The 27,322-nt window shown below is 41.4% G+C and overlaps 1 protein-coding gene across 1 annotated transcript in view; it reads right to left on the reverse strand.

Annotated features, from left to right (window-relative positions):
• Positions 1 to 27,322, reverse strand: part of tmeff2a (transmembrane protein with EGF-like and two follistatin-like domains 2a) — a 157,201-nt gene that overhangs the window by 67,963 nt on the left and 61,916 nt on the right. The window contains exons 3-4 of the mRNA XM_023950647.2: positions 25,967 to 26,096; positions 9,652 to 9,678 (exon numbers count right to left, since the gene is read on the reverse strand). Of these exons, the coding sequence (XP_023806415.1) occupies positions 9,652 to 9,678; positions 25,967 to 26,096 (157 nt within the window). The remainder of the gene's footprint in view (positions 1 to 9,651; positions 9,679 to 25,966; positions 26,097 to 27,322) is intronic.

Raw genomic sequence — 27,322 nt, forward strand, 5'->3', positions numbered from 1 at the left:
CGTTCCCCTCTTCAGCACAAGTCAAGCCCGTCTTTTACTGCCACTTACTTTAACCTTCCCCCTCGCCCATAAAACACCGGCAGCTTCTTCCACCCGAGCCAGACCCTGTTTCTTCTTCCCCCTCCACCACTTCCCATTCCTTTTAAGCCTTCCCTCTGATTTTGTCTTTATGGACTGCATTTGTTTTTCTTCTCCTGATCTTTAACCCTCAAGCTCTTCTACTGCACAAACATCCCTTCTATCCCTGAAGTATGTACTGTGTTTTTTTTAAATAATTGTCTCTTTTTCCCCCTTAATGGTTGATGGCGGACAAAAATAAGAAAAAAACCTCATGGCTTTGACATTAAACTGCTCAGAGGTCACTGCATGATAATGAGTCTTATTGGAGGTATTCAGAGAAATACATTCATCTTTTATTTGTATTTTTTGTTGCAACCCTTAATGTCAACATTTTATGTTTGTTTCTTTACTAGCATTTAATGTATTTCTCCAGTTAGTTTGCAGGTATCTGTGAAAAAGACTGGACTAGGACACAAACCTCTAAGGGGGGCTTTTATTTCAGGATGGTTCTGCAGACCTGGTTTTGACGGGGCGATAAATCTAAATAATTTACTGTATTTTTTAACTACAAGGTGCAATAGTATTGAACGGGGAATGTTCTTGCTCACCTTTTGGTACATCCCATCACGGGACACAACCCTGTATTTTATCCGGGCTGGGGACCAGCACAGGGGGACCCACACCTGGCGTAACAAAATAGTTAGATGATGTGGTGTGCTTACATTACCCAAAATGCCTCGATGGGCAAGAAGCAGACTATTGGTCAATCATGCACCCCTCCTACCTGTAACAAGCAGCTTTTGAAGAAGGGCAAACCCGACTCTATATGAGAACTCGAACAAGTTACTGTGACATTTTCCGTAAAAAATGGGTTACCGCCGGCTTAAAAACATGAAGTCAAATCAGTCATTCGGCATTATTTCGTGATGAGGATGCCGCCATGTTGGAGCCAGACTTTGTCTCAGTCCAAACTCTCTCAATAAAACATTTCGAAGAAGCACCATTTACTTTTACTAAGGCATCTAAATGGCCAGTCCATGACTTAAATAACTGACACAACACAAAAAAGATCAGCTGTTTATTTCTCTATAGATGTCTATAGGATTTGGGCCTCTCGGAGCCAGCGGGTACTTCCTATTTGGAAGGGGGAGGAGTCACTCAGTCCAGTTCTCATATGCATTCAATGAACAGAAAACATAAGTCCAATTTTATTGACAATAACTCTCAACATTGTTCAGTTGTGGTGTTTTGTTTAGTAAAATAAAAAACAAAACATATTTTTCAGTTCATTATGCTGAAGCACAGTATGCATCAATCCAACAGGCTACAGTCATGCCTCGATTCCAATAAGCAGTCCAGTCCAGTTTAGAGGGCGGTCCAGGCAATTCAGGTGAGCGTTTACACTTAATAATAATAATAATAATGCATTGGATTTATCTGCGCTTTTCCAGATGCTCAAAGTGCTTTGAACTTAAAGTTGGACTGTCATGGCGCACGTGGGGTAAAGCTGACAGAATCAATGGAGGTCTTCCAGCAGATCACTTTTTTCCGCTTGGCTTTTGGTTCTTCGTATGTAAAAGTCATTTCATGTGGTTTAAGAGAAAATTGTGGGCGGTGAGGAGAAATCTAGCCGCTTTCTCATGTTGTAGTGAACTTCAGTCAATCAACAGGTTTCAACATTAGCTCCGCCCCAACCGGTCCTTTCCTTTTTTTTTATTGACCCAAAATGGGTACAGTTTGATCCAGCTTAATGGGTCCATTTTATGATGGAAACACTCAAAATACAAACTGGACCGTACCAAACGGTACGAAAAGAGGCTCAGCTGTGATGCTCCAACAATCCATCAAGCAATGCGGCTCATAGTCTACCAAAGTCGTAGCTACACATTTGGACTGACGTTTAGAGCGCCATGTACCACAGAAACGCAGTGTCAGGTCACAACCAAATTGTAAGGAGCACCGTTGATTTTTGAGAAAATGAAAAGAATTTGAAGAGTGCTATATGGCTCAAAAATAGCTTTTATAGATTTTCACTGTGAGCTTTTCACATTGTATTATAGTTTCCACTCAAAATGCACAGTTTGCATCACTTAGTCTGCTTAGGTTGTTTCATGCTCTTTAGTCAGCTGGATCTTCCATCTGCATTCACACTTCAGCTGAACTTTCTAGGGTTCACTTGCAAACCAACAGAAAGCCTCTTTTTCACGGTTCGCCTGTTTGGTCCAATGAGCTTTCACAGCTGACAAACCAAGTGGATCTGAACTCTGGTGCAGATCAAATAGGCCCACGTGAAAGCCCCCCAAATGTAAAAAACTCCACAGCTGCTTTTGACGTTGTTTGTTCCCTTTTTCTTTTCTGTTTTTTCACAGCGTGACAAACTGAGCCAATGCAAGCGGAACCCTGTTAACGATGAATGTTTAAAAACAGCCTCGGGAAGCGTGATCCTCTATACACCAGAGCGCTCGGTTAGGCACAGCAGACAAGGCATTACAGACAAAGCATGATGTTAATGCTTGTGTCACTTTGTATAATCCATGTGTGAGTCTACCATGAGAATTTATTATATGCCTCGTCTCACATGTTCAGAACACTGCACTCATTGAACTCACAAATATATATATGTTTCATTTTGTTACTCCGTCCTCATGCCTCTTCTCTCTTCATCTCTGCTTAACAAGTGTTTTTTCTATTTTGTCACTTTCTCCTGACGGGTTTTCTTTGTCCGGCCTCTCCTTAGCCTTTCTCTCCCTCCACTTTCCTTTTTCTCTATATAGTTGATCAATCCCCAGCTTCATTTCCTCTCTTTCACTGATGTCTTTCTGCTGTGTTGTTTGGTTTATTCATCTCTTTTATTTAAAATCTTTTTTCGGACTTATGTGCGGAGTAAACCTCAATGCATTGCAGATAATGAAGAAAACGGCATAATTAAACTCTGGGAAGGACACAGATTAAAAGATTTTATCAGAAAATAAGATGTACACACTTACATTTACAAATGAGTTTCATCCTAGAACGCACATGTGGCAGGGCTACAGAGTCTATTTCCTCAGATTGTCAACTTTTTTTTAGTGTACTTGTGAAAGCTCATTTGGATTTTGGTGTGACCCAAACCCCAATTCGGCTTAAAACAAGGCCCTCTGCTAACTTGCAAGTAAACTCTGGTGTGTTTCAAGGCCAGCGTGAAAATAAATGGATCATAAAATCATTAGCCAGATGTCCAACTTCTCATTTTTCTTCATCCTGATCTTACTTTGATTTATTGACCCACTCAATAAAATTGTGTTTTAGGTGTTTTTCATATGTTCTTGTGACATTTTCTCATGATTGAGGAATATATATATAGATTAAGATTAAAACTGCCCTTCTGAGTATTTCTTCTAATCGTGGTGATTTAGAAGCAGATGAAAAAATGCTGGCCGAAAGCTTCCAGCTCCATTCTGATGATCCACTTGTTGACAAAGAGATCCGTTAACATCTTTGTGTTCCTCATCTGAGCTGGCATCTGGCTGAAAACTGAACAGCTGGATGACTCTGACGCTGCTCGCTGTCAAGAAAACCTTTTTTGAAAATGGAGCGTAAAGAAATGCTGTTAGTTCCTACCCAGTTCCTAGCCATACAGAAGAGATTTCTAGAAGACTCAAGAGTCAAAAATGTATCTTTTAGAGTTTTACCTGCAGCAAGGAGTGAACAGAAGATGATTACATTCAATCTGCACGCTGCAGGAGCATTGGAAAATCCCAGCCAGTTCTGCTGTTCTGGACACACACAAAGGATTTAGCTTCTTCCCACAACTGCATATCTGAAGCCTTGGGTTCCCGGGAGATGATGTCAGCGCTGGGTTTGTTTCTGAGCCGCTGCATCCAGATGCATATGGATGTCTGTGCATTTGGAACAACACATTTGCCTCACAATCAAAAAGCAGATAATGTAGTGTCTAACAGTTTTATAAAGAAACATCAGAGACTGCATTTCCTATATGATTTGGTGTGATAATATGTTTGAATCTAACAAACTAAATAACTTTGAATAAACATATATACATTTTGTACACACGCTATTTTTGTTGCACTGCTAATGTTAGTGTGGGGTTGTGAAGGGCTGTAAGCTAGCGGGAAAGTATGTAAGAAGAAAGGGACGGTTGGAAATGGGGGCAGGCTTACGCCACGCCAAAGGTTCTGCCCACAACTCACAGGCAAATTTCTGATTGACTCCTTTTCATTTTTGAATTTTGTCAAAAAACAATATAATTGTAATTGAAAGACCACTGGGAACAATTTTACAATAGATCAAAGGATGATTGGAGCGGGACTTTAAGCAAGCCCACCAAATGGTTGATGCAGCTGCATGAGGTGGTCCAGGCAGTTTGTTGTGCAAGTTTGACTCCCAACCTGACACCTTTAACAAGATACAGGAGGGGGGAAGGATACTGTGTTGCATCCCAAGAACACCATAGTCATTGTGAAGCATGGTGGTGGAAACATCATCATTCTGTCTCTCATAATGATAGTGTACCAATGATGAACGTTGCAAACATCCCTCGTCTTTGCCAGTGGGACCAATTGCTGAGTCAGTGATCGACAAATTCTTTTTGCCCCACTTTAATAAATGTAGAAAACAAGCAACATGGAAAACACTTTGGTAAAAAATAGCAAATGGTAAATGACGTACACTTATATAATGCTTTACTACCTTCTTGGAAGGCCGAAAAGCGTTTGACAGTGACAGTGCCACACACAATTAACGACAATTTTTGGGATTCCCGCGGGAATCCCCGTGCGGGAGTCAACTCTGCTGTTAACCCTTGTGCTATCCTAGACACTTTAACATCAGGAGTGGGGTCATCTAGACCCACTAGACAGTGCTCAGAACCTTTTTTCTTCAATGATTTGTGATCTTCACTGGTGTCCATGGATTACATGAAATATTTCCACCTTTATCCACCTTTGTCATGATAAATGTCCACAAAAGTAGATTTGACATTCCGATTTCACGACGTTGTGAGGTAAAGTTCAATGCAACCATGCCTAGTACGCCCTTAGAGACAAAAATACCTCAGGATGTAAAATGGCTTTTTCTAATCATTTGTTTTACGCTAAAAGAAATAAAAGAGAAATGCTTAAAGTCACAAAGATTCAACACCTTAATACAATTAGATAGTAAAACCTTTGCATATCCTCTGTGCATATCTCTTCCATTAATATCAGCTGTCCAAAGCAAATCTCTAAGAACAAACAGTACCAGTTGTACCAGGGTACAGAAAAGCTAAAAAGGACAAGGGGCCTATTGTACATGCAGCTTGTGCTGTTTCTGTGGCAGTGCATGGCTTTTATTATAGAAGAAAAGAGAAAAACAAACAAAAAAATTGTGACTTAGATAGTTTTGGAGCAGAAATGCTCCAAAAAATAAAAAATGAAAACATCACTTTCACTGTTAAACCATTACTGAGGGCAAGCCTCTGTGTTACCAAACCAGTTTCGTATCTCCAGACATTACATTTTACAAGAAAATCTTCCAACAAAAAGTCTAACAAACAGCTTTTCTAACTGGTTTTTGCAGAAGGTCTTGTGCTAAATCTCAGCTTCTGTAATGCATTAGGCGGCATTCTTTTTCCCTGTAAACACTCACTTTGTGACAAGTGAGCTTGACAAATAAATAATGGAGGTCATGAAATAAAACGCAGGTAGTGTCATGTCCTCCATCTTTGTGTGCAGGAAGAGGCAGCTCTTTTCCGTGCTCGGCAGCTGCTCCAAAGCCGAGCAAATTCAAAGACACTAAAAAGGCTACCTTCCCCGTTTGTGTAGGAAGGGTAAAGGCCAGCTGGCATCACGCTCAGGCAATAAACACTAAAAAACAAGTGTACTGTGATCAAAGTGTTCCTCTTAGAAATGTTTGAGACAGATGTGTAAATGGGCAAACATTGTCATCGTTTGAGACAAAAGTAGGCATCATTTATGGTTCCTGCTAGACCTATCACTAAAGCCCATTCAAAGAGAAGTTCTGAACATGTGGGAAGGGTAAAGATGACGTGTGAAGCTACGTTCACATCGCCCTCGGCAACAAGCGTTCAAGTGGTCACTTCCAACGAAAAGTCTCTGTAGACGTTCACATTCACGCAGAGCTACTCAGGTTTTTTCCAGCCATTTTTGGGTTCTTGGATGTGCATTGCAAGTTAAACCAGAATGAAGTTTGACCGATCGGGGACTCGGATTTGGTAGTGATGTATAGCTAGTATCCTTGGAATTTATGGGAGTGCTAACCATTTGAAAATTGATCATAGTGGAGAAATTAATGATTGCAGTTTGTGCCCAGCTGGAATTATATGACACCAAGTCTTTCTTGTGTTGGAATAGAGCTGTGAAAGATTCACCAGACCAACAGTGGGTGGCCAAGATGTGGTAAAAAAAAAAAACAGTAGAAAAAGAACCCCTCCCTGCTTGTTCAGTGTGACCACCGTGGAGTAAGTGCATTTTCAATAATTGCATGTTTATCGCATTCTAGAATGCCTGTTGTGTCTGTAGCTTGAGAAGCATTAGTGTTGGAAAAACATCTTAGTCACTTGCATCTGTATGGGGAATTGACCCCTACTAGTGATGTGAGTAAGGCATAATCAGTGATGGTATAGCAACTGAAAGAACATACAAGGCTAATGTTTATTTTCTATCTTTGAAGTATTTAATCTTAGTTTTATATGAACCACCTTTCTGCGGATTTTTTGACTTTTTTAAGCAAATCTTTCCTAAATTTCGCAATAGTTAAAAACTTAAAACAAACAGTTACCTGCCAGTTTGTGAATACAAACACACACATGTCTATTTATTGTACAAGAGCTGTAGACTAGATATCTTAGAATAAATAATTATGACACAATATCAGACGTGTTACTATAAGGGGTTTTAATATATCTCATTTGAATAAAATTATCACCTCCCTTACTTAGAAAATAAATCCCATATATTATTGCATAGATCACACCTGTAATGACTTTACAGACTAAAAAGGAAGCTCTGTGTAAATGACTATACCAACTAATGAAAGTGGAAACAAAAAGTCGTCGGTTTTACAAGTGCATGATGTAAGATGTGTAGGATGATACAGGAATCTTGGTAAAAAAAACAAAAAGTGCATTGAAAGTCTAAAGGCTTCATCATACATCATACTCCATATTCTGGACAATTACTTTGCAATTATCTTCAGAGTAAAAAGCCTTGAAATTCCAGTCCAAATTGTTTGTATTTATTAAAACAACGTTTTTTTTTAATGAATGGCATGAGGCAGTTCCAGCCCTGTTTTAGGGAAAAACAGGCTTGAAGCACAGGAAGACATTTTCCTTTCTTTCTTTTTTATGCCACAAAAGGAGATTGCAAAGAAGAGGAACAGTTGAGCGGGACAAGTGCCGTTTTTCGGTTCAACAAATGTATCAGATGGATGATTGTCCATGGGGCCAGAAAAAAAAATTACATCTTTTTTGGTGCCTCGGGAAAGAGAATACATTCCTCTGCTCTTGCTGAGTCTGAACTGGCCTTGAAAAGTGGGACACCTAAAGCAGAATCTTCTTTCAGATTTCTCTGAAAAAAGCTTCTGCTCACAAGCTTTTTAGCTCTCTGCCAGTCAGAAAGAACTGAAATGTTTGGGGTAAATTTACCTTTTCCTCATCAAGAGCCAAGCACTGAACTAACTTCATTTACTTTAAGTGTGTGTCAGGAGATGCTCATAGGTGTTTTTTTTTTTTTTGCTAGGCTGAATCAAGTTTCAAGTGTCATTGTTGAAATGAGTTTTGTTAAAACAACCAGAGGGACTAAAATTTATTGCTATTATGCACAATAATGTAGCACAATGAAAGAAATACTTAAACTTTCTCTTTGACGCTAGTTTGGGAACCACAAGTAAGTCTCAAGGTGTAACAAAATATAGCCTCTAAAAAACCTGGTTAGTTTGTTTTTTTTACTAGCACAAGTACTGTCAAAGGCCATTGCACTGGTGGTAATATTATTTTTTTTGCCCATTATTTCTTTTTTTAATCTAATATCAAATTTAAAACTTGTGTTTGGTTGTTGGAAAACAAAGGATCACCCAATCATGAACTCTAAAGCAGCCTCGATGGGAGAGTTGCAACTACTTGAAACATGCTAAGCCCACAAATGTATTGTACGTGGTAAGGTGGAGCATCAATGTCTCATTTCCAGGGATCACCATCAAGCTACATAACTGGCTTTGAATGGCCAAAATGTAAAACAATAGGCGACCGGAATCCAAAGTGTTTTCCTACCCCAAGGGCTTCTCCCCATCCCTACATTCATCCCTTCATTTGGACATGATATAGATATCTTCAAATTCGGATATTACTCCCACCTGATGACGTCATCAATAGTCGCATCTACGTAAGCGCATAGCTGCCAGCGTTCGAGAAATACATAGAAAAGTTGATTTAATAACTGTAAAAAGTCATCAAAGAACAAAAACTCATTTAAGTGTCAAAAAAAATGTGAATGTCTGTGCTTCAGAGGACACCCACATGAAGAAATGCCTTTGTCCTCCACCCACATGCCCGACGTGGCAGCTTTAAGTGCCACTACATTTAGAGCAATAGGGAGGAGCCAGAGGGGTAGGGAAGCAATTCCGATTTGGCTGTGGTGTCACACATGCTCCGCTAAGTTTTTAGTGTCTACTGTCACATCTGACAATCCAGTCCTGGGGTCAAAATAGATGGGTCTAATGAATACTGCCCAAATTTTTCCAGTTGAGTCCCAAGTCAAGAATCAAATCCTCCATCTATTTATGCTAATGAATGATTAAGATTATTGTAATTATTGTAATGCACTTGTATTTCTCCTATGATCTTTCCAAAAGGGGGCCCATGTTTGGGGCCCCCTGTGCCGGTCCCCAGCCCATATAAAGTACATGGTTGAGTCAGGAAGGGCATCTGGCGTAAAAATCTCTGTCAAACCACATGTGTGGATCAGTGAAAGGAGAACAACAACTTGAATTCTTTTCAATGACACAATCTCAACAAGACAACCAATAGGAAACCACCTTTTCCCTTTCCTTTAAACAGTGAAAGCAGTATACTTATCTAGAACTTTTCTGCCTTGCTTTAAGCCCCAAAGTGCTTTACAATCACGGTCCCATTCACTCATGCACACACATTCACGCATGGCATCAACCTCAATCACTAGGAGCAATGTGGGGTTCGGTGTCTTGCCCAAGGACATTTCCACACATGGGGGGGGCGAGGTCGGGAACCAAACAAATCAGAGGTTGAAAGCTCAAACTCTGCACCACATCTGTCCCCAATGAATGTAGAGTCATCAACAATGCATTTCTGTTTGTGAGTGAGGAAGCTGGGTTAGGATGTGAACTCAACACAGGAAAACTTGTTGTAAACCAACAAAGCTCTCAGAATCACCAACAGAGTATGTTGGGGTTTTTTTTTCTCCAGACACATTTCCCTCCTAAAGAAAAGGAGTGACCTGCACTTTTCGGTCTGCTTATTCTAGAAGAACACACTTTCCGCCGCGGCAGGCAGATATTAAAAAGCGGCACATGTCGAGTTAGAATAGAGGTGGTGGAGGAGGACGGCGTGATTAATCTTACCATCGTCTCCTGATCCTGAGCCAGCATCTGCAGGAGAGAGCAAACACAGATATTAACCAGAGGCTGGGACGGCGGCGGGCATTAGCTGAATAGTGTCGGCATATGGAAGTGCATGTCTGCGCCTGCTCAGGCGTAAGCTTGCGGTCATCTGTGTTTGTGGGTGTGGTCGGGCATCTCTAAAGATAGTGCGGAGAGTCAGACAGAAGGCTAGATTTGAAAAGAAACAGCCAGCTGTGTGGTAAGAAGGATGCTGATGCGGCGGGAGGGTGGCTCGAGGCCGTGAGCATCCTGTCCGTCTTCTACAGACGCTCTCAAAAGCAGCAGGAAGCCATTCTGTTTCCAGCTGCACATCTGTTTATGTGTCATCGAATCCTTTTCCATGGCTTTCCCACTGAATCTGTGTAAAGCCCCTTCAGACACTCCCGAGCTTACAGAACTGTTCAACAACACAGCGGCGAAACGGATACTCACGAGCACTCCGAAGCTCTGTGTAACTCGATATGGCACATAAAGTGATCCGCTAAAACGCACAGAGCCAGAGACCAGACAACATGCGAGACCTCCAAGGACAGTAGGGGGATAATAGCTCAGCTCCATATAAATACCCATGTGAGATGGGTTTATGAGCACAGGAGGGCCGCTTTGGACTGTGCAACACATGGAATATGAGCGCCGACACTGAATACACTGATGGCTTAAGGTTTCCGATCAATAAAATACATTTTCGGCCAAAAACACTTGGAGACCGAAAGGATTCGGTGAGGTCAGAGAGGAAGGCGGTCACCGAGGGAGCAGAAGTCTATCTAAATACTCTTAATGTGCCAGAGCTTCCATTTTTTATTTTTTTTTGCTATCGAACTCATGTTTGCACATTACGGGCCGGTCAATAGCTTTAATATTGTATAGTGTTGCTAATGTGTTGATTGGCTAAAACCCCCGTGTGCAGAATTGGCAGTACTAAATAATAAATTGCTCTGCTGAAAAGCTGAATATTCCAGTATCTCTCTGCAACCTTAGGGACTTAAGCAAGCCATGCCAGGATAAGGAGAGCTGCTGTCTTTTTCCAAACTTAAAACAACAAATGGGATAATTTACTTGAAATATCTGTCAGTTTAAAGAAGGCATCCCATTGTTTCATCCGCCTTTTTCATGGTTTACCCCAGTATTTCATTCCGAATTTTACTGCAGGTTATTCAAACTTGCACAAATTTGCGATTTCTGTTGTTTTTTTCTTATGCTGTGTTCACACTGAACGCTTCAAACTTGCGTCCACTGCCACTCTTTCGACGTGAGTCAAATTAGCTTTTCGACGCATATCCAGAAATGTGTACTTCGCTAAAGTTCAGATATTCGTTTCTGAAAGCATTCACAACGGCAGGACCTCTGATTGCGACCTCTGTACATTGACTTAACATATCCCTTGTGCTATCTTAGATGACCCCACCCTTCCATTGAGGTGTTCTCCCTACCATGACAAAGGTGGATAAAGGTGGAAAGATTTCATGTAATCCATGGACACCAGTGAAGATCACAAATCATTGAAGAAAAAAGGTTCAGAGCACTGTCTAGTGGGTCTAGATGACCCAACTCCCAATGTTAAAGTGCCTAGGATAGCACAAGGGTTACATTGGTAGGCAATGGCGTGCAAATATTGTCTGGTGTGAACGTAGCTTTAGATTGTCAAACTTTGTTGTCTTTCTTAGAATAATCCAGAGACTAAAAAACTTGATCAGGTGCTACTATTGAATGTGGAAAAAATAGAACTAAAAAGTTTAAATATATGGAGAAAAATTAAGAGGATGCATTAAAAAATTGTGGTTGGTGGAATACCAAGAACAAAAGTTTTATTTGGAAAGTGTTTTATGTTCCAAATATTTTTCTAAAAATATTTTTACAGACTGCTTTTTTACTTTGAGTAAACAGAAAGAAATGTTGGAGAGAAAAAATGAACCTAAATGAAAAGAAACGTAGAACAGGGTTCATCTTTTTTCATTAATTTCATTCATTAATATTTGAAGCTAATTTTAAACAAGGTTACTTATTCAAAAATGAATTGAAGAAATCAATTCGTTGACAAAACACTTTTCATTTTAGTTTAATTTGATTTTATAAAAATCTAAGAGAAAGGCAGTTTTGCTTAGTTTGCAACGTATAAGTAGAAAAAAATTATAAATGTATATCATACTTTGTTAATACTATGAGCTTGAAGTTGAAGTTTCAAATTTGCAGAATCAAGGAGGATATTTTGTAGAGTCAAGTTTAAGGCTCCCATTTCTGATGTCTGATATGTTTGACACCAGTCATCTTTTTCAAAGCGTCTCCAGTGGCCTTTTCACTGGGATTATGTCATTTTTAGCCAAAATCAAAAAAGAGCGGCAGTAATTGATTACAAATTCGCCTCTGAGTTGTGGGCGGGGTTAGTGGCGCAGAGCAAGACTCCCCACCCCCCCTTTGCTTTTTTTACACTCTCTCTCCCACTAGCTTACAGCCCCTCACGCCCCCAAACTAACATTAGCGATGCAACAAAAACGGTGAGCAGTATTGCAACTATCCAGCCGTACAGTTTGGATCCAGATTCCAGCTCAGACGAGGAAAACAAAGACGTTAACGGATCTCGTAATCTACAAGTGGATGCATCAGAATGGAGAAGAGCAGGGGACTTTTGCCCCTCCATTGTATTTTTTACATAACTATATTTTATTTTTTATACAGGTTTTTTTTTCTCTGCAAAAAAATGCAATTTTAAGTCTAATTTTAATTCACATATGTCCTCCTCCATCAGAAAAATGCCAAAAAACACATTTTTCATCAGAGTGGGTCTTTAAGAATTTGTTTTTTTGTAGCTTTCTGTCATGTTAACTTAGCACTTAAAGTAAACATAAATGGGGGCAGGTGTTAATAAAAAAAACATTGCTTTATGCACTGCATAAATACCTTTATTGTACTGTGAAATGCCTGCCTTTGTCCTGATTGTTGTAAATATTTTTGCTTATTTCTTATCATTTGTTGTAAAAAGCTCCGTTTTTTACAACCATTACTGCCTTTTTTGTGATTGGTTTTTGAATAAAATGTTTTGTTTTTTGTAAAAAGTGAACAAAAACGTTGCAAACATGTTCAGAACCTTCTCCTGCTTTCATGCTACTACTTATTTCTTCAGAATTCCATTGACCTCGGGGCACGCGGGACACAATGTGTGGGATTTATATGAAAAAGCTCGAGCTTTAAGGATCGAGCTGGGGTCAGGGGTTCATGAAAGATCAACGAGAACCTTTTGCGCGTGCGCAGGAGCGGAGGTCGAAGGAAAAAAAGACAGCTGCCAAAAAAAGACAGAAAGTGAGCAACAACTTGTATTCTCATTTACATACAAAGTCCTGATCTAAAAGTACGATTGGAGGCAGTTTGAGTCTCCAACTCAGAGGAGCTGGACGACAAAGTGGCAGTTTTCTAATGGACGGCCATTCTGCCCCCTGAACAATGGTCTGAGTGATAGCCGCAGAGATAAAGGGAAGGCTGAGCTTCTTCGGGTGGCTTTAAATTAAATGATTACAAGCAGAGACAACAAGAACTAAGGAGGACGCAACCTTACAGGGCCTTCTAAACTGATCAACTGATTTTACTTTTGTACATCTTCACCTCAAAGGACAAAAGGAACTGCAAAAACTAACGGAGCGACAGAGGCGATCAGCACGTCCTCACTTTACAGTAAAGTATCTCAATTTTGCTCTTCTGGGAGAAAAGATGTCTGGAAAGTTTAGGATTCAGGTGGACTTCTCCATATCCAGTTGGCTGTACGGTGTTTCTTAGAAAACAGAATTCCAGAAACCAAAATATAAAAGACAAAAAAGGAAGAAAAAACATTTTGGAAAACAAAAGTAATTTCTAGAAAACAAAAGGAAATGTGAAAAACCGAAAAAAGAAGGTACTGAGGAACATGGCTGATGGGAAGAGGATATCCAGTATTGCTTTCAGTTGAAATGATGGACAAATGTCATCATCCAATCAGCGATGTTTTTTTTCCAAAAGGTCATTTTCTTTTTTACGGACACTGACAGACTTTCAGCGTTTCGAGTTCAGACCTTCATAAGAAATTCATTCCAGTATTATAGAATGAAAACAGAGATCTGAGTTTTTTTTTTTTTTTTTTTTTTTTAACTTGTCCTGTCCAACAGCTAGGCAAACAGATGAGAGCTGAGGGCCTCTTGTGTTGGACATATTTTATTTTAACAAGAGGGGTTATTCATCTTCAGACAAACCAAAGGTATGTCTGAATAAACCCCTTTTGTAATTGAGGCCAAAATTTATTAATTTCAATCATGTTTGAAAATCTTTGGTGTTGGACCGGACGGAAAAGGAAAGAGGGGAAGAAGAGAGAGGGATGTTAGAGAGAGGGGGGGGTAGGAGGGTGATAATAGGAGGGGAAGGGGGGTAAGACCATGAAGCAGCATAGAGCAGACAGGCTTACTGGTTGTTTATCGTTACGGTACGGTTCAAATGTAGTACAAAAAGGGCGGGGCCTGTTCACACACACTCAAATATTATCAACACACCTGCTAGCCGCAAAAATGTCCACATGTCAACATGCACACAAAACAGATAGTGTTCACGAACGCATACCTATGCCTTTAAACCAACTAGTGTGAAATCTTTCATTCATTCAATCATGCAAACTATTAGTGCAAAGGTGAGCTAACACCTGTGCTCAGGTGAGTGTTTATGTTCTTCTAAAATGGATGGTGGAATGTGAAAAGAAGGAGGAGGAGCGCCCAGCCACCCCCACACCCAGACCCCCGCCGCAGCAGCAGCGGCAGCCGGAATTCCCCTAACGCCACACGGGAACAGGCAGGGAACAACCGCCCCCCGGGCGACCAAGACCGCCACCCAGGCCAGGGCCAGCCGGACCGCCGCGAGGCCCCCAGAGCCAGAGAGCAGGGAGGCGCAGAGGGAAAGAGAGCGCCGCCCCAGCCCAGCCAGGAAAGCAGCGCCGCGCCGGAAGAGCCCAACGCAGGGCCCCACCGGAGAGGGACGCCCACAGCCCCAGACGAGCACCCCACCACCACCCAGGAGTTCCGGGCATCCCCCCGCCCCGACCCCAGGTACGAGCCAGGACCCCCCAAGGGAGACCCGCTCCGCACTCCAGGCAGCCACCCACCCGGCCCACGGTTGGTCCAGGTAGGAGCAAGGCAGGGGCCCGCCGCCCCCGCCCAGGAGGGGGGAACCCCGGGGAAAAAAGGGCGGCCCACAAGGGATGTTATAAATATGGCCCGACCAGGCTCGGCCATGTTGGAAGTTTGGCGGGGCCCAGCGCCCAGGGGCAAGGACCAGGACCCACCCCCCAGGGACACGAACACCCCCGGCTCAGGTGTAATATGAACCCCCCCACCGTGCGGAGAGAGCACCGCCGGGCCCAGGGAGCCGGCACCCAAGGGACACGGCCGCCATCGCCAAGGGGCCCGCACCCCCCACCAGGGAAGGGGTAGGGGACAGATGGACCCAGGTCCCACCTTCCTTGTAAAATGTGTGTGCGTGTATGGGTGTTTGAGAGGGTGTTTGTGTGCATGTGTGTGTGTTTATGTTTGAATGTATATATTGAGGGGGGAGGGGTGTGTGTACTAAGGGGGGTGCAGTTAAAATTGGCGAGTAGGGCACTAAGGGGACATCTCCTGATTACTCACAGTGATGTCCCCTCACCCTCCACACCAAGGGGCCCTAAATGTCTAAGGTGCGGTTAAAATTGGCGGGTAGGGTGCCAGGATGACATCTGCTGCTTGCTTGCAGTGATGTCCAAGCACCCCCCCTACCAAGGACCCTACATGTCTAAGGTGCAAATAAAACCGAAAGAGGGGGGGCCCACTCCATACGGCAACCATAGGAGGGGGGCCACTCCCAAGTAGCCCCCCCCCAAGGCGCATCGCAGGCTAGACCCCCCACCCCCTCACCCTAATATGAGGTTATATAAGGAAGGGGGTAAGTTGGGGACAGCTGGTAGACTGTCCCCCGGTGGTCAAACATCCGTCCCCCAGCCCACCCCCAGCAAAGGGGCCAGGGCCACCCAGCCCAGGGGCCCACCCCCGGAGGCGCCGACACCCCAGGCCCGGCACCACCCACCCCACACAGAGAGAGAGGAGCCAGAAAGCGTCGCCCCCCCCCGGAGCAAGCCCAGGCCCCCACCCCCAGACGCCGGCCCTAGAAGAGCTCTGGTCAGGCCTCGACGGGACCGAGGAGGCCAACCGGCCGAGGCAACCACTGATTGCCTCAGCGGAGACCCCGACCCGCTAGCCCCCCCGACCCGTACTAATAATCAGAGATCTGAGTTTTATGTAAGGCATTCTGTACTGGAGACACGGCATGGAAGAGATTGATTGACAAGGTCTACAGCCAATCAGGATGCAGAGAACTCCATGTTGTGGAAAAAAAAAAGAAACACTGCCTGTCCTGTGGCCTGGGGGTCCTGATGCTGGGCTCACTATGGCTCCCGGTGCCGGAGGGCCCCCTGTAGGGGCCTCCTCTGCACCTGGCTGGGTGCTCGGGCTGCGTGGGTCCCGTCGCTGTGGACGCTCCTGGTCAGGGGGTCTCCCCCCCTCTCCTGTTCTGATATGATCACATGGTTCACTTTGGCAGCATGCATGCATCTCCACCCCCACGTGCACGTGCACACTTCTCCCTGTCTGCTCTTCCCCCCCCCCTAACCAAAAGTGTATTGATGGACAGATGTCTTCCACTCATCTTAGTGTCAGATTTTCACGTTTGGATGTAATATTTGTCTTTCTGCAGATCTAGTATAAATGTTTCACAGCTTAAAATCATAATTTATTCAAATTAGCAACTCCGCTCTTGTATCCCCTCACTTTCTCCCCCTCCCTCTTTATCTCTGTTTCTTCTAACCCCCCCCCCCCCCCCACACACACACACACTTTCCCCCTCTCCTTCCCTTTAATTAAAAACAAGAAAAGAAAACAACAACAACAAAACACCACCTTCAACCAAACAAAACAAAACAAGAAAAACACAAGTTCTGTCCAAAGCATTTGTGAACATCATCAGTGAGACCTGAAGATGTTTAGTGTGTCCAGAAGCAGAAGGGGGAAGGACACCTCCCTCCTCTTAATCACGGGGCCGCCAGAGCCTAGCCTGACCACACAATCTCACACCCATAGATATTCACAGTCACAACTGAGGACAATTTAGAGTCATCATTTAAATCAATTTTTTGGTGGGAGAGCCTACAGAAAACCCAATCATGCAAACTCAACATAGAAAGGTTCCTACTAGGATTTGAACCGGGACCCTGTCACTGTGAGGTGAAAGACACTAACCACTGAGCCACTGTGCAGCCCTGATATTTTTGATTTTGTAGTACTGCAAAAAAATAAAATAAACTAAACAACAGATCTGCGGTAGACTGGCCACCCGTCCTGGGAGCACTCCTCTTTTCAGCCCAACAATCGCTTGGATAGATTCCCCGAAAAGAATTAAGCGGGTTTAGAAAACAGATGAATAGATGAATGACAACAGTATCTTTTTTCTCTCTAATGCAAAACCTAAGGATGCCCGAAAAGTTAAGGAAGCATGGTGGTGGAAGTGTTTTGCTTAAGCCAATGCATTATTCTCTTCAAGGTTTTACGATGAATGACCAGGTTTAACCAAACATTCTGATCAAACCCTTTACCAAAAAGTTTTGCAAGAGCTTAAAAAGATAAAATTGTAAAGCCAGGAATTAAAAACCAACCATAAACCCTGTTTAAATCCTCTGCTGACTAAAAAGATGTAGTCTTTCATGTAGCCCCTTTAGGTAGAGTATGCACTAAACTGTACATAAATACGCTTTTGTGACTACTGATGTTCGGAAATGGGATTTGGGAAAAGCTTTTAGCTGTTTTAATGATCAAGCAGCTTTCTAAAACTCTGAATAAACATAATCACCTTTGTGAATTCATCTAAATCTTTAGTTTGTGGTTGAAATAAATAAGACCAACAAAGTAAAATCCTATCCAATGGCTTCTTTTCTTGCTAACATGAAGCTGCTAAAACTTCAAAGAGGGAAGATTTTCCAGGCATAACTTCATTTCTAGTTTAAGAGAATGTTCACCCAGAAATATCCCAAAACTGTGGGATGTGCTCTTAAATGCATATTTGTCCACAGCAGCCCAAAAGACACAGTCAACAAAAACACGGAGGGCGGCTGTGTTTGCACATGTCTCGGTGTCATCACTTAGCATGAAAGTGGCACCTCAGCGGGCCTCCTGTTTACTGTTTAGAGTAACAGAAGACTCCAACGTCTGGTCTCTTGGCAGCATGTCGGACGTTTTGAGAGACCATCTGAAATTGCTCAGGAATAATGTCGTCATGCTGAGTGAGCGCAAGGAACGACCTGTTAACACCACAAACAGGTAACCAAACGCACAAGTGGCACAAGTACTACTGGAAAAGACGAACACGATAACGCGATTAATGCAATTAAAAAAATTAAAATGATGTCATCGTTCGCTTCCTAAAAAGTTAACTTGATGTTGAATCTAAAGATGAAAGATAGCTCTCACTTAACAAGACATGTGAGTAACAGCAATGGATTTAGGAATTAAGGGTTATGAAACTGTGCATTTAAACTGAATGGAGACAAATGTATGCAGTATATTCCAAAAATGATTGGCAAATATACACACCATTATTATTATTATTATTTTTAACTTCAATGAAGTCCTAATATTTTGGCAAATGTGGTTTGATCCAAATGCAGAAGCAACAATGGAAGCAGATGTGTGACTAGTTTCATTCTTTATTCCATTTTTCCCATCATAGCAGAGCCAGTTAGGCTAATATTTAAAACAAATCATACATTTTGTGATGCAAGCACCAAATTTGGCATTGATGTAGCTTAGGATCCCCTCTTTCAGATTTGCACTTTAGCCACGAGAAAAAAGCAGTTTGTAAAGATGGTGGCCATACACTTCATTGTTACAAAAAGGTTCAATGTCTACTCATCCCCGTCGAATCAATATGGGCTGTTCATGCACAAAATGCAGTTTTTAACCTTCAGGGGTACCTACAGAATACTATTATATGTACAGTATATAACATGAATATCATATATATCTTAAAATCTTGTTCTTGCTAACATGCTTTTCTGACAGAGGGAATCCTAAGGTACATCCATGACAAATTTGGTGCTTGTACCACAAAATGCACAATTATTTTAATAACCGGCTCCATCATGTTTGTTGCAGGTCTTACCGCGGCTTAAAAAAGCAGCTGTTGAAACTGTGGGGGGGTTTCCAAATAGTTTAATCTTCTCAAGTGTGAAAGCAAACCAAGCCAAATGGAGGTGTGAATAATTTTTAACATAACATCTCTTATGTGTCTCTGAAATATTCACAATTAGTGCATCAATTAAAGCGTAACTGGGGCAGGTCATCTGACAGGCAGCTACGGAATCTAATGCAATCCTGATCCTTTTAGAAGCTTACATATTCCTGGTCTTTCATTTAATGAGGAAGGTGATTATTCTACCGGTTATTTGTCGACCAGGTCACAGAAGTGGATAAAGTTGTAGCAGCATCATTTATATTAAGAGCTTGGTATAATTAGTTAGTCCCTGTTTTTTCTGAATAGGAAAACCTTTTTTTTAAACACAACAGAGGTGTGTTGGGGGCTAAAAACACATCAAAATAACAGGTGACCTCTTTCATTCAATGTCATGTAAACTGCATTTGCAAATGAGGAAATGAGGAAGCAGAAACTAGGTCAGAGATAAACACTTAACACACCAGAGCTGTTGGATTGTGAGGTTTCTGCTTCAAATTTGCATGGACCTGTTGTTCTCTTAGCTGACTTTTGTCTACAGTTGAAAGTCTGTGTTCTGAGTTTCCCATTGCTAAGATGATCCTGATCAGTAAATGGGATTGTCTGTTGCTGATGTTATTTTTCATGGAGAACCATTATCCGGTATAGAGATGATTCTAATCATGATGGGGGAAACATGGTAGTCCAGTTAATTTTAAAATATCCTTGATAAGTTTCATATATTGCATTTCTTATTCCAAACTAGATATCCATCACTAACACAGACTACTTGTCTTTAAACATTTCCCAAACCTTCGATGTCTTAAAATAAAAGAAACACTTCCTTTTCTCATGGAGAAGTTTAACGATGATGCTGACTCCAGATTGCAGTTTTTGGGTGTCACAAAGACATGAATGAAAAACCTCAGCTGCCAAAGATCTGGTGTGCGTTTAGATGCTTAACACCGTCAGGGAAAGGGTTTTGCATGATATTTCAATGTTTAAACAAATGTACTTCAAGGCGCATTTTTAGTAATTATAAGCGTTAATTCTGTAATGTGTAACTGCATTATTAATTCCCTAAATACATAGAAATTCAATCAGATTTAATCACAACTCTATAAATCTTAATGGATTCAGCAGAAATTAATGAAACGACGCAAGTATTAGAAGTACACACACGCAGTGTCACTCCAGCTGAATTTCTACCAGTCTTCCGATTTCTTCTGCCGAGTTGTTTCATCCAAGGAGCCTTTAATAGACTTCTGCCTCTAGCTTGTCAGTAAGGGAACTGACTCAGCGCCAGCCTAACTTCAGCAGGAGTCCCTATCTTAGTTCTCGCAGTGATTCATGTAGCCTTAAATAGCTGCTAACTTCACCTTGCCAGTAGATTCATTCAGTCCCAGATAAGTGAGTTATTCAGCATTCGGCTCACTAACATGCTTACCTCTCTGCAGGTGTTCCAGCTTCCTTTTTCTCTTTTTTTATCCTATAAATGCCTATTTAATTGAATTAGTCATTCGAGCCCTGCATGTTACTTTGGTAAAATCTTATTACATGAGGAAAATATCTAAGTCTTTCTTATGAAAACTCACCTACAGAGAATAGGTTCAGGAAATTAGCTGTTCACAGTTGACACATGAAAACATAGATGGCTCTGGGTGCTAAAATATTGTTTTTCAGACATAGATTGCATGTTCTCTCAGCAGTCTATTATATTCTTTTCAGATGGCAGATTTTTTTTTTTTTTTTACAATCACACCAAAGACTAATGTTTATTATTTTCCGCCGTTGAAAGCCTGTGATTTCACTCCGCTTGAATACAGCGAATAGAAAAAAAAAGGTCATCGCGGGGGCTTTGCGTGGCTAGAAGGAGGCTAACCAATTATGCTGAATCAAGCGTGTTGGATAACATTTAAAAGATGTAAAGCAGGAGGTCTGAAAGGCTGCTATAAAGCAAGAAGTGTAATCAAAATCAGCACCGCATATACTTGATACAGCACTATTACTCTTCAATGCATTACTAATGGAGTGCTTGACCTTTTTTTGATAACCCAAGACACCCAGTCAGCAGCTTAAACACCAAAAACATCAGCAGACTCTAAGCTCAGCTGTGTGACAAAAATTAACTGAGTTCTTTTCTTACAGGACTGTGAATAAAAAAAGAGGACGTGACCAAACGAAAAAAACAAAATCAGAATATTGGGATTGTAATTGTGTTGGTACTATCAACAAGTATGGGAAAGAAATTAGCGTTGAAATCCCTTTATTATTTTCCATCAAGCACAAAATAAGTAGATTTAAAGACAAAATTAATCAAAAAAAGGCCAAATCCATTCCCTATGACTCTGACTCCCCCTTTTTAACGGGGAGCCAAAAGGACTGGATATCCCTCCGCCGGTAGAGTGATCCGAATTGAACTGTGATATGGAAAAGAAAAGCATTTTTTCACGTGGTTGTGCTCTGAAGCACAGAAGTTTACACTTAATTATTGACTTTGTGCATGACTTTTTAAAATTGTGAAACCAATGTTATGTATTTCCCGAGCACTTGCAGCTATGTGCTAACATAGATGACCGGCAGCTATTGATGACGTCATCGAGTGGTAGTAATGCTCGTATTTGAAGACACTAGTTTTCCATAACTCACTTATTGGATGGATAAATGTAAGGATAGGGGTAAGGAATGAATTGTGATTCAGCCATAGATGTTATTTTTATGCGGTAAAAGTTTGACGTACATTTTGTGACCTATGATTTGCCTTTTTTTAAACCAGATGTTACTAACATCCTCTGCTTTAAATGTGGCCTTTTTAACAAGTTCACAATCTATTTTACTTGACGATAATCAATAAGCAGCATTCCCTTTTTGTTACATGACATGTGATGTGTGAAATGATTGGTGGAATGGTGGAATGTTATCACTAAGCACTACATTAGGGCTGCACGACATGATGAAAACTCGCGATTTCTTTAGCACATGTAAGGTTACTAGTTAGCCCATTTACGCCAACTTTTGCGACATGCGTTTTGCCCATCTTGATATCGCTATAATGACATTTGCGATTTATTGTGCAGGCCTACACTACATCATTGTTACTTGATTTGTTAGATTGATATACTATAAATAACTTTAAATAGAACTTGAGAATTGTTTTGTGGCAACCATGTAAATAAAAAAAAGTTAAGAGGGTAAAAAAAGTTAGTTCATAAGTGTATTATAATGTTCATTCCTCACTAAAACGAACCCCAAGGCGGTATTTTGATCCATTCATGCATTCCTGAGAATTGTTTTAAAAACCCGCGGTATGAGCACCAGCGCCTCCCAATTCACGAAAACGAGCAGGTTCTCCCATTGTGACATCACAAAGTGAAGAACAGCCACTTCCAGGAAGTCCCCGCCCGCTAGCACAGCCCCCAGGCTAACACACGCCCACTTTCTCCGTGGAGCTAGTGGTGATCGGCTAAACACTTTACTTTTCTATATGGGGTTCCATTTGTGGCAAAAATATGAAAATATGTTTTTGTGTCCATTGTCTATGTCTACTGAACGTGTTTTTGCGTCTACTGTCTATGTTTTTGGTCCACTGTCTATGTCTATTGAACGAGTTCATTGAACATTGGTTCATGTCTATGTACTACTAAGTAATATTTTCTGCGTGCCCATGCTTCTCTAATTATTACTTTGTATTTGCTTTGTGATGTTTACGCTTGCTTTCTTTTTAAAACTTTGCATTTGTCTTTGTTATTGTTCTTACCCCCATGTCGTCTCACTATGGGATCAGGAAAGTCCTTAGCAACCGTTGCTAGTGTTATTTGCTAAATCGTTTCCATGTGTCGTCAGGAAAGTCCTTAGCAACCGTTGCTAGTGTCGTTAGCTACATCGTCTCCCCATGTTGTGTCGTCAGATCTTGTCGTTTTGCTAATTTTGACAAAGTCATCAGAAAAGTCCTTTGTACAGCCGGTAAATTGTTTCCTGTACTACCACGGAACGAAAAAAATCTGTTTGTAAAAGCCAGCGCTAGCTTTAGCCATGATAAACAAGTTTTTTTTTTAAATATACTTTATTGATATTCCTGCAAACACGCAGATCCTCAAAGTTTGAGTCGTCTTACTTATGAGTAGGAAAATGAACTGCGAAAAAAACTCGTATTTCATTAAAAAATCGTTCTTTACTGCGCCATGGGTAAGATATTATCATCTAGATGGATATAGTTTACACTGAAAGGCTTAAGAAAAGCAGAATATAAGCCTTTTAAGTAAAATATAATAGGGGAGGGATTATATAAATTTGATTATTCCCACTGCCTTTTAAGCAGTTTAAGAAACTCTGTTGGACAATAATTACATACTGTACGTTCATATATTTCTATTTATGATTAAGGGGAGTTATGATGTCAAAAAGGTGCCATCATTTTCTTTTATTGTTTTAATTTTCCAATCAATCTATGACCTAATATCTTAAAAAGTTTGGATATATTTACGTATTTATTTGTCTTTCTCTTTGGTTTTTATTACTTTAGTAATCCCATTCATTTGTGCCTGTTGAGTTACATCAAACATTTGTGAATAAATGTATATTTATTCACAAATTATCTTTGCAAAACCTTTCCCTTGATTAAACTCTAGCAGTTGACTGCATGATTAACACAATTGCATGTCTGCTTTTTTATTAATAGAAGATTAACCACCTACACATCGTTGGTCAAAAGTATACTGTATATACCTTTAGAGATTTGGTCTGATCTGCACAAGCTGACACAAACAGGTTCCTAAGGCTTTTAAGGCTAGCTGTCCGTACTTGTCAACAGTTCAAATTCAATTATTCTCTTTGTGAAACAAAGTCCATTAGTCTCTTGGCTTTTTCCTGGCTTCCTGCATGTTCCATCTAATGTTGAGTTGACTTTATTGTATTAAGAGTCATGAAGACATCAAAAGAACTGTCAAAGGACCACGTCATAGTAAATCATTTACAATGCCAAAGACCTGTGTTCAGTCTCTTATGAAGATGTTGAATAATAGCGATGTGTTTAATACACTGCCAGACAGACAAATAAACCCACTTTGTAATATTACTCAATTAAAAATAAACCTTTCCAGCAGACTGTTCCACAACTAATTTAATATTTGTCACATTGGGAAAGTTGTGCAAAGCGTTAAAAATAACAATGATGCCTAACTGAGAGGTAATCAAATAAGAAAGACAAAAGCCCCATTGACGTGGTGCTCTGATGATACTTTCTTCTACCTTAAAGGACCTATATCATGCAACTTTTTGGAACTTTTAAGTGTTATTTGCAACTGCAAAACAACCCCAAAGTGAAAATTTTGACCAATTCATGCATTTCCGAGTATTTCTCTAAAACCCTCCGCTCGGAGCACCAGGGCTTCCCAATCCAAAAAAAGACGTACAGGTTCTCACGAGCTGACGTAGACGAGTTAAGAACAGCCCCTTCCAGGAAGACTGCGCTGCCAGCACTGCCGCCAGGCTAACACAAACACCCACTTTCTCTACAGAGGTAACGATGGTCAGCATAAAGGCCTGTTCACACCGGGACGAATTTCGCCGGCGATTTTCGCCGACGTTTAACGCCTCGTGACTAAACAAAGGGCACCAACGAGAGTGTGCACACCGACGCGAAAAAACGCCAGGCGTTAAAGCGTCAAAAAAAAAAAACGCCTCGGGTTCGTTTTTTTTTTTCGACGCGTCGCGTCGAAATCTACTCGACCAATGAGAACGGCGCTTTTGCTCACGTGTCTGGAGCTTCTGAAGTTACAGTAAAACACAACTTGGGGGCGCTCAAACACAAAACTGCCTTGCTGAGCACACATACCAGCGAAGAAGATAGACGCCAAGTAGCGTCTACACTGCCGCGAAGCAATAATGACGGACATTCTAAAACATCCCCGAACCAAACACCAGTTGGAGCTACTGGTGCTTGAAATATTCATGTTTTCTTTGTTTGATTCTGACAAGCGTGTAAATACTTGCTCTCTTCTTCTGAGTGAAAAGCGACTTTAAGAAGCGTAAAGTTGCGCAGCGCCACCTTGTGTACAGGAGTATTTCTGTTTTACATTAAGCGCCATCTAATGTCAGGGAATGAAATTGCATGTTCACTCCACTCATCGTCAGCGAAAATCGCCTGGGTGTGAACACAAAAAACGTGGCGAAAAACGCTGGCGAATAACGCCTGGCGAATATTCGTCCCGGTGTGTACGGGCCTTAATGCGTTTATTCATATAATATGCACATCCATCTTTGCAAAGGTTTGGATGCTGTTTGTTTTCGTGGGGAGAGAGAGATCAAGTTGTCTTACTTCCTGGTAGGAAAATGAACTGTGAAAATACTTAATATTTCATTTAAAAATTGTTTTTGGTGTGCCAAAGGTAACATATTCTCATACATATAGATATAGTTTACACTGAAAGGAAGACTGAAGAAAAGCATGATATGCCCTTTAACCCTTTAAATTGTGTTATGCTAACCGAACATAATATAAGGGTTAATCACACAAACATCATGACAGTAACCCCCTGCAACAATTTCCTCAGTTTAAACAAGATGAACAAACCCGTCGCTGTCTATAACCAATTCTGTAACAAAGACGCTGCATTGCCAGTACAAAGTTTTTAACTTCATTAATGACATTTAGATGGGTAAGTTGCATGGAACTTGGTGAACGTGTCTTACTCCACTATCTATGGAATCCGTCTCTGTCGTGTGGCTTTTGTAACTTCATTGAGGTAAAGCATTGGCCCATAACTACTGAATCCCATCTCTGGAAGCGTAATCATGTTTCCACGACTTTAATATGCAAGCCGGAAAATTGTACAAAGTTAAAATTGGATTGGGGTTTTCATTTTCGGCAGCTTAGCTTTACATGACTGCTTTTATGCAGAGGTAGCAGGAGCAGCTACCACTCTACTCCAGCATTTCCGGGCCACGCGAGTTGCGCCTTCGCCCACTGTGCACAGTGTTGGTGTGTTGTGTGTGCGCGCCTCTGAATAAGTCTCTGTAGGCGCCGTGTAAAGACACATACCAGCAGGACAGTCGCCTTCTGACACAATAAGGATTTCAGACTGCTGCTTGCAGGCATCCTTGCGCAGGAAACACTCATTCTGGTAGTTCTTATTGTTGGAGCCACACACTGGAACATAATCATTGTTGCACTGCAGAGAGAGGAGAGGAGAAAACATCAGGGGGACGACAGGAGAGGAGGACATATTAAAAAAAACAGGCAAGAAGACATGTGTCTATGCTTAAAAACACTTTGTTTACAGTAACAAACAGGGAAGATGATCTCTACTCTATGGAGCGTGAGAGAAGATACCAGCCTTATGACTGTCTCATGACTTGGCTATGGGATATAAATTCACGACAGCTAATAAGGAACAAACTTGATGAATCAGGGGCAGTAGTGACCAGATGAAAAGCTTCAACCCAAAGTTAAAAGCTTCCCTTTGATTGATTCTACTTATTTTGCGGAATGTAGCCAAGTTTTATTGTAATGACGATGTTAGGAACAGTAATAAAAGTATCTCTGTTAAAATTCCTGCTTTTGTTCGACTCACTTCGCAGCATGAAGATGTCTTTTGTGTCTAGCACTTGTGTGCTTCGACTGGGGATTCTGGGTGTGAATGTGAGGAGACATCGCAAGCCGTCACAAAGACTGGAGAGCTCTCAAGGCTTTATGCCACCTGGGTACTGCCACTCTGGCTTCCTGTGAGGCTGGATAAAGAACTATATTAAAGACCCACTCCAATGAAAAATGTTTTTAGGGGGACATTTCTTTATTATTTTCAACATGTACTTGTGGCATTTTTCTCATGATGGAAGAAAATTTAGCTTAAAACTGCATTTCTGAGTATTTCTATGGTCAAATTGTTGTGAATCAGGAGCAGACAACAAAATAATGTTAGAAAAAGCTTGTAGCTGTGACATCGGACCTGCAACGTCAGGCCACAGGCTCCCTGCTCTGTTCTGTCAACTTGTAGACGTCTAGATCCGTGTACATCTTCGTCTTCTTCGTCCGTGCTGCCATCTGGCTCAGAATTGCACGGCTGGATAGCTGAGTTATTGCTTGCCATTTTTGTTGCACCGGTAATGTTAGGTTGGGAGTGTGAGGGGCTGTAAGCTCGCAGGAGAGAGTGTCAACAGATGGATGATGGGAAGTAGGGAACAGGGGTCTTTCTCTGCATCAATGGTTTAGCCCACAATTCAGAGGGGAATTTTATGGACTCATGCCGCTCTACAGAAAGCGTGTTCAAAAAAACAACAGGTTTCTTGATTTTGGTGATGAAAATGGCATAACCACAATAAAAAAACCACTGGGAAGGATTTTAAGATAGATCAAAATATGATCAAAGTGGGACTTTAAGGAAATCGATCAGTTTCT

The sequence above is a fragment of the Oryzias latipes genome, chromosome 21 (genome assembly GCF_053564925.1).
Source record: "Oryzias latipes strain Hd-rR chromosome 21, Olatipes_Hd-rR_3.1".
Taxonomy (NCBI): Eukaryota; Metazoa; Chordata; class Actinopteri; order Beloniformes; family Adrianichthyidae; genus Oryzias; species Oryzias latipes.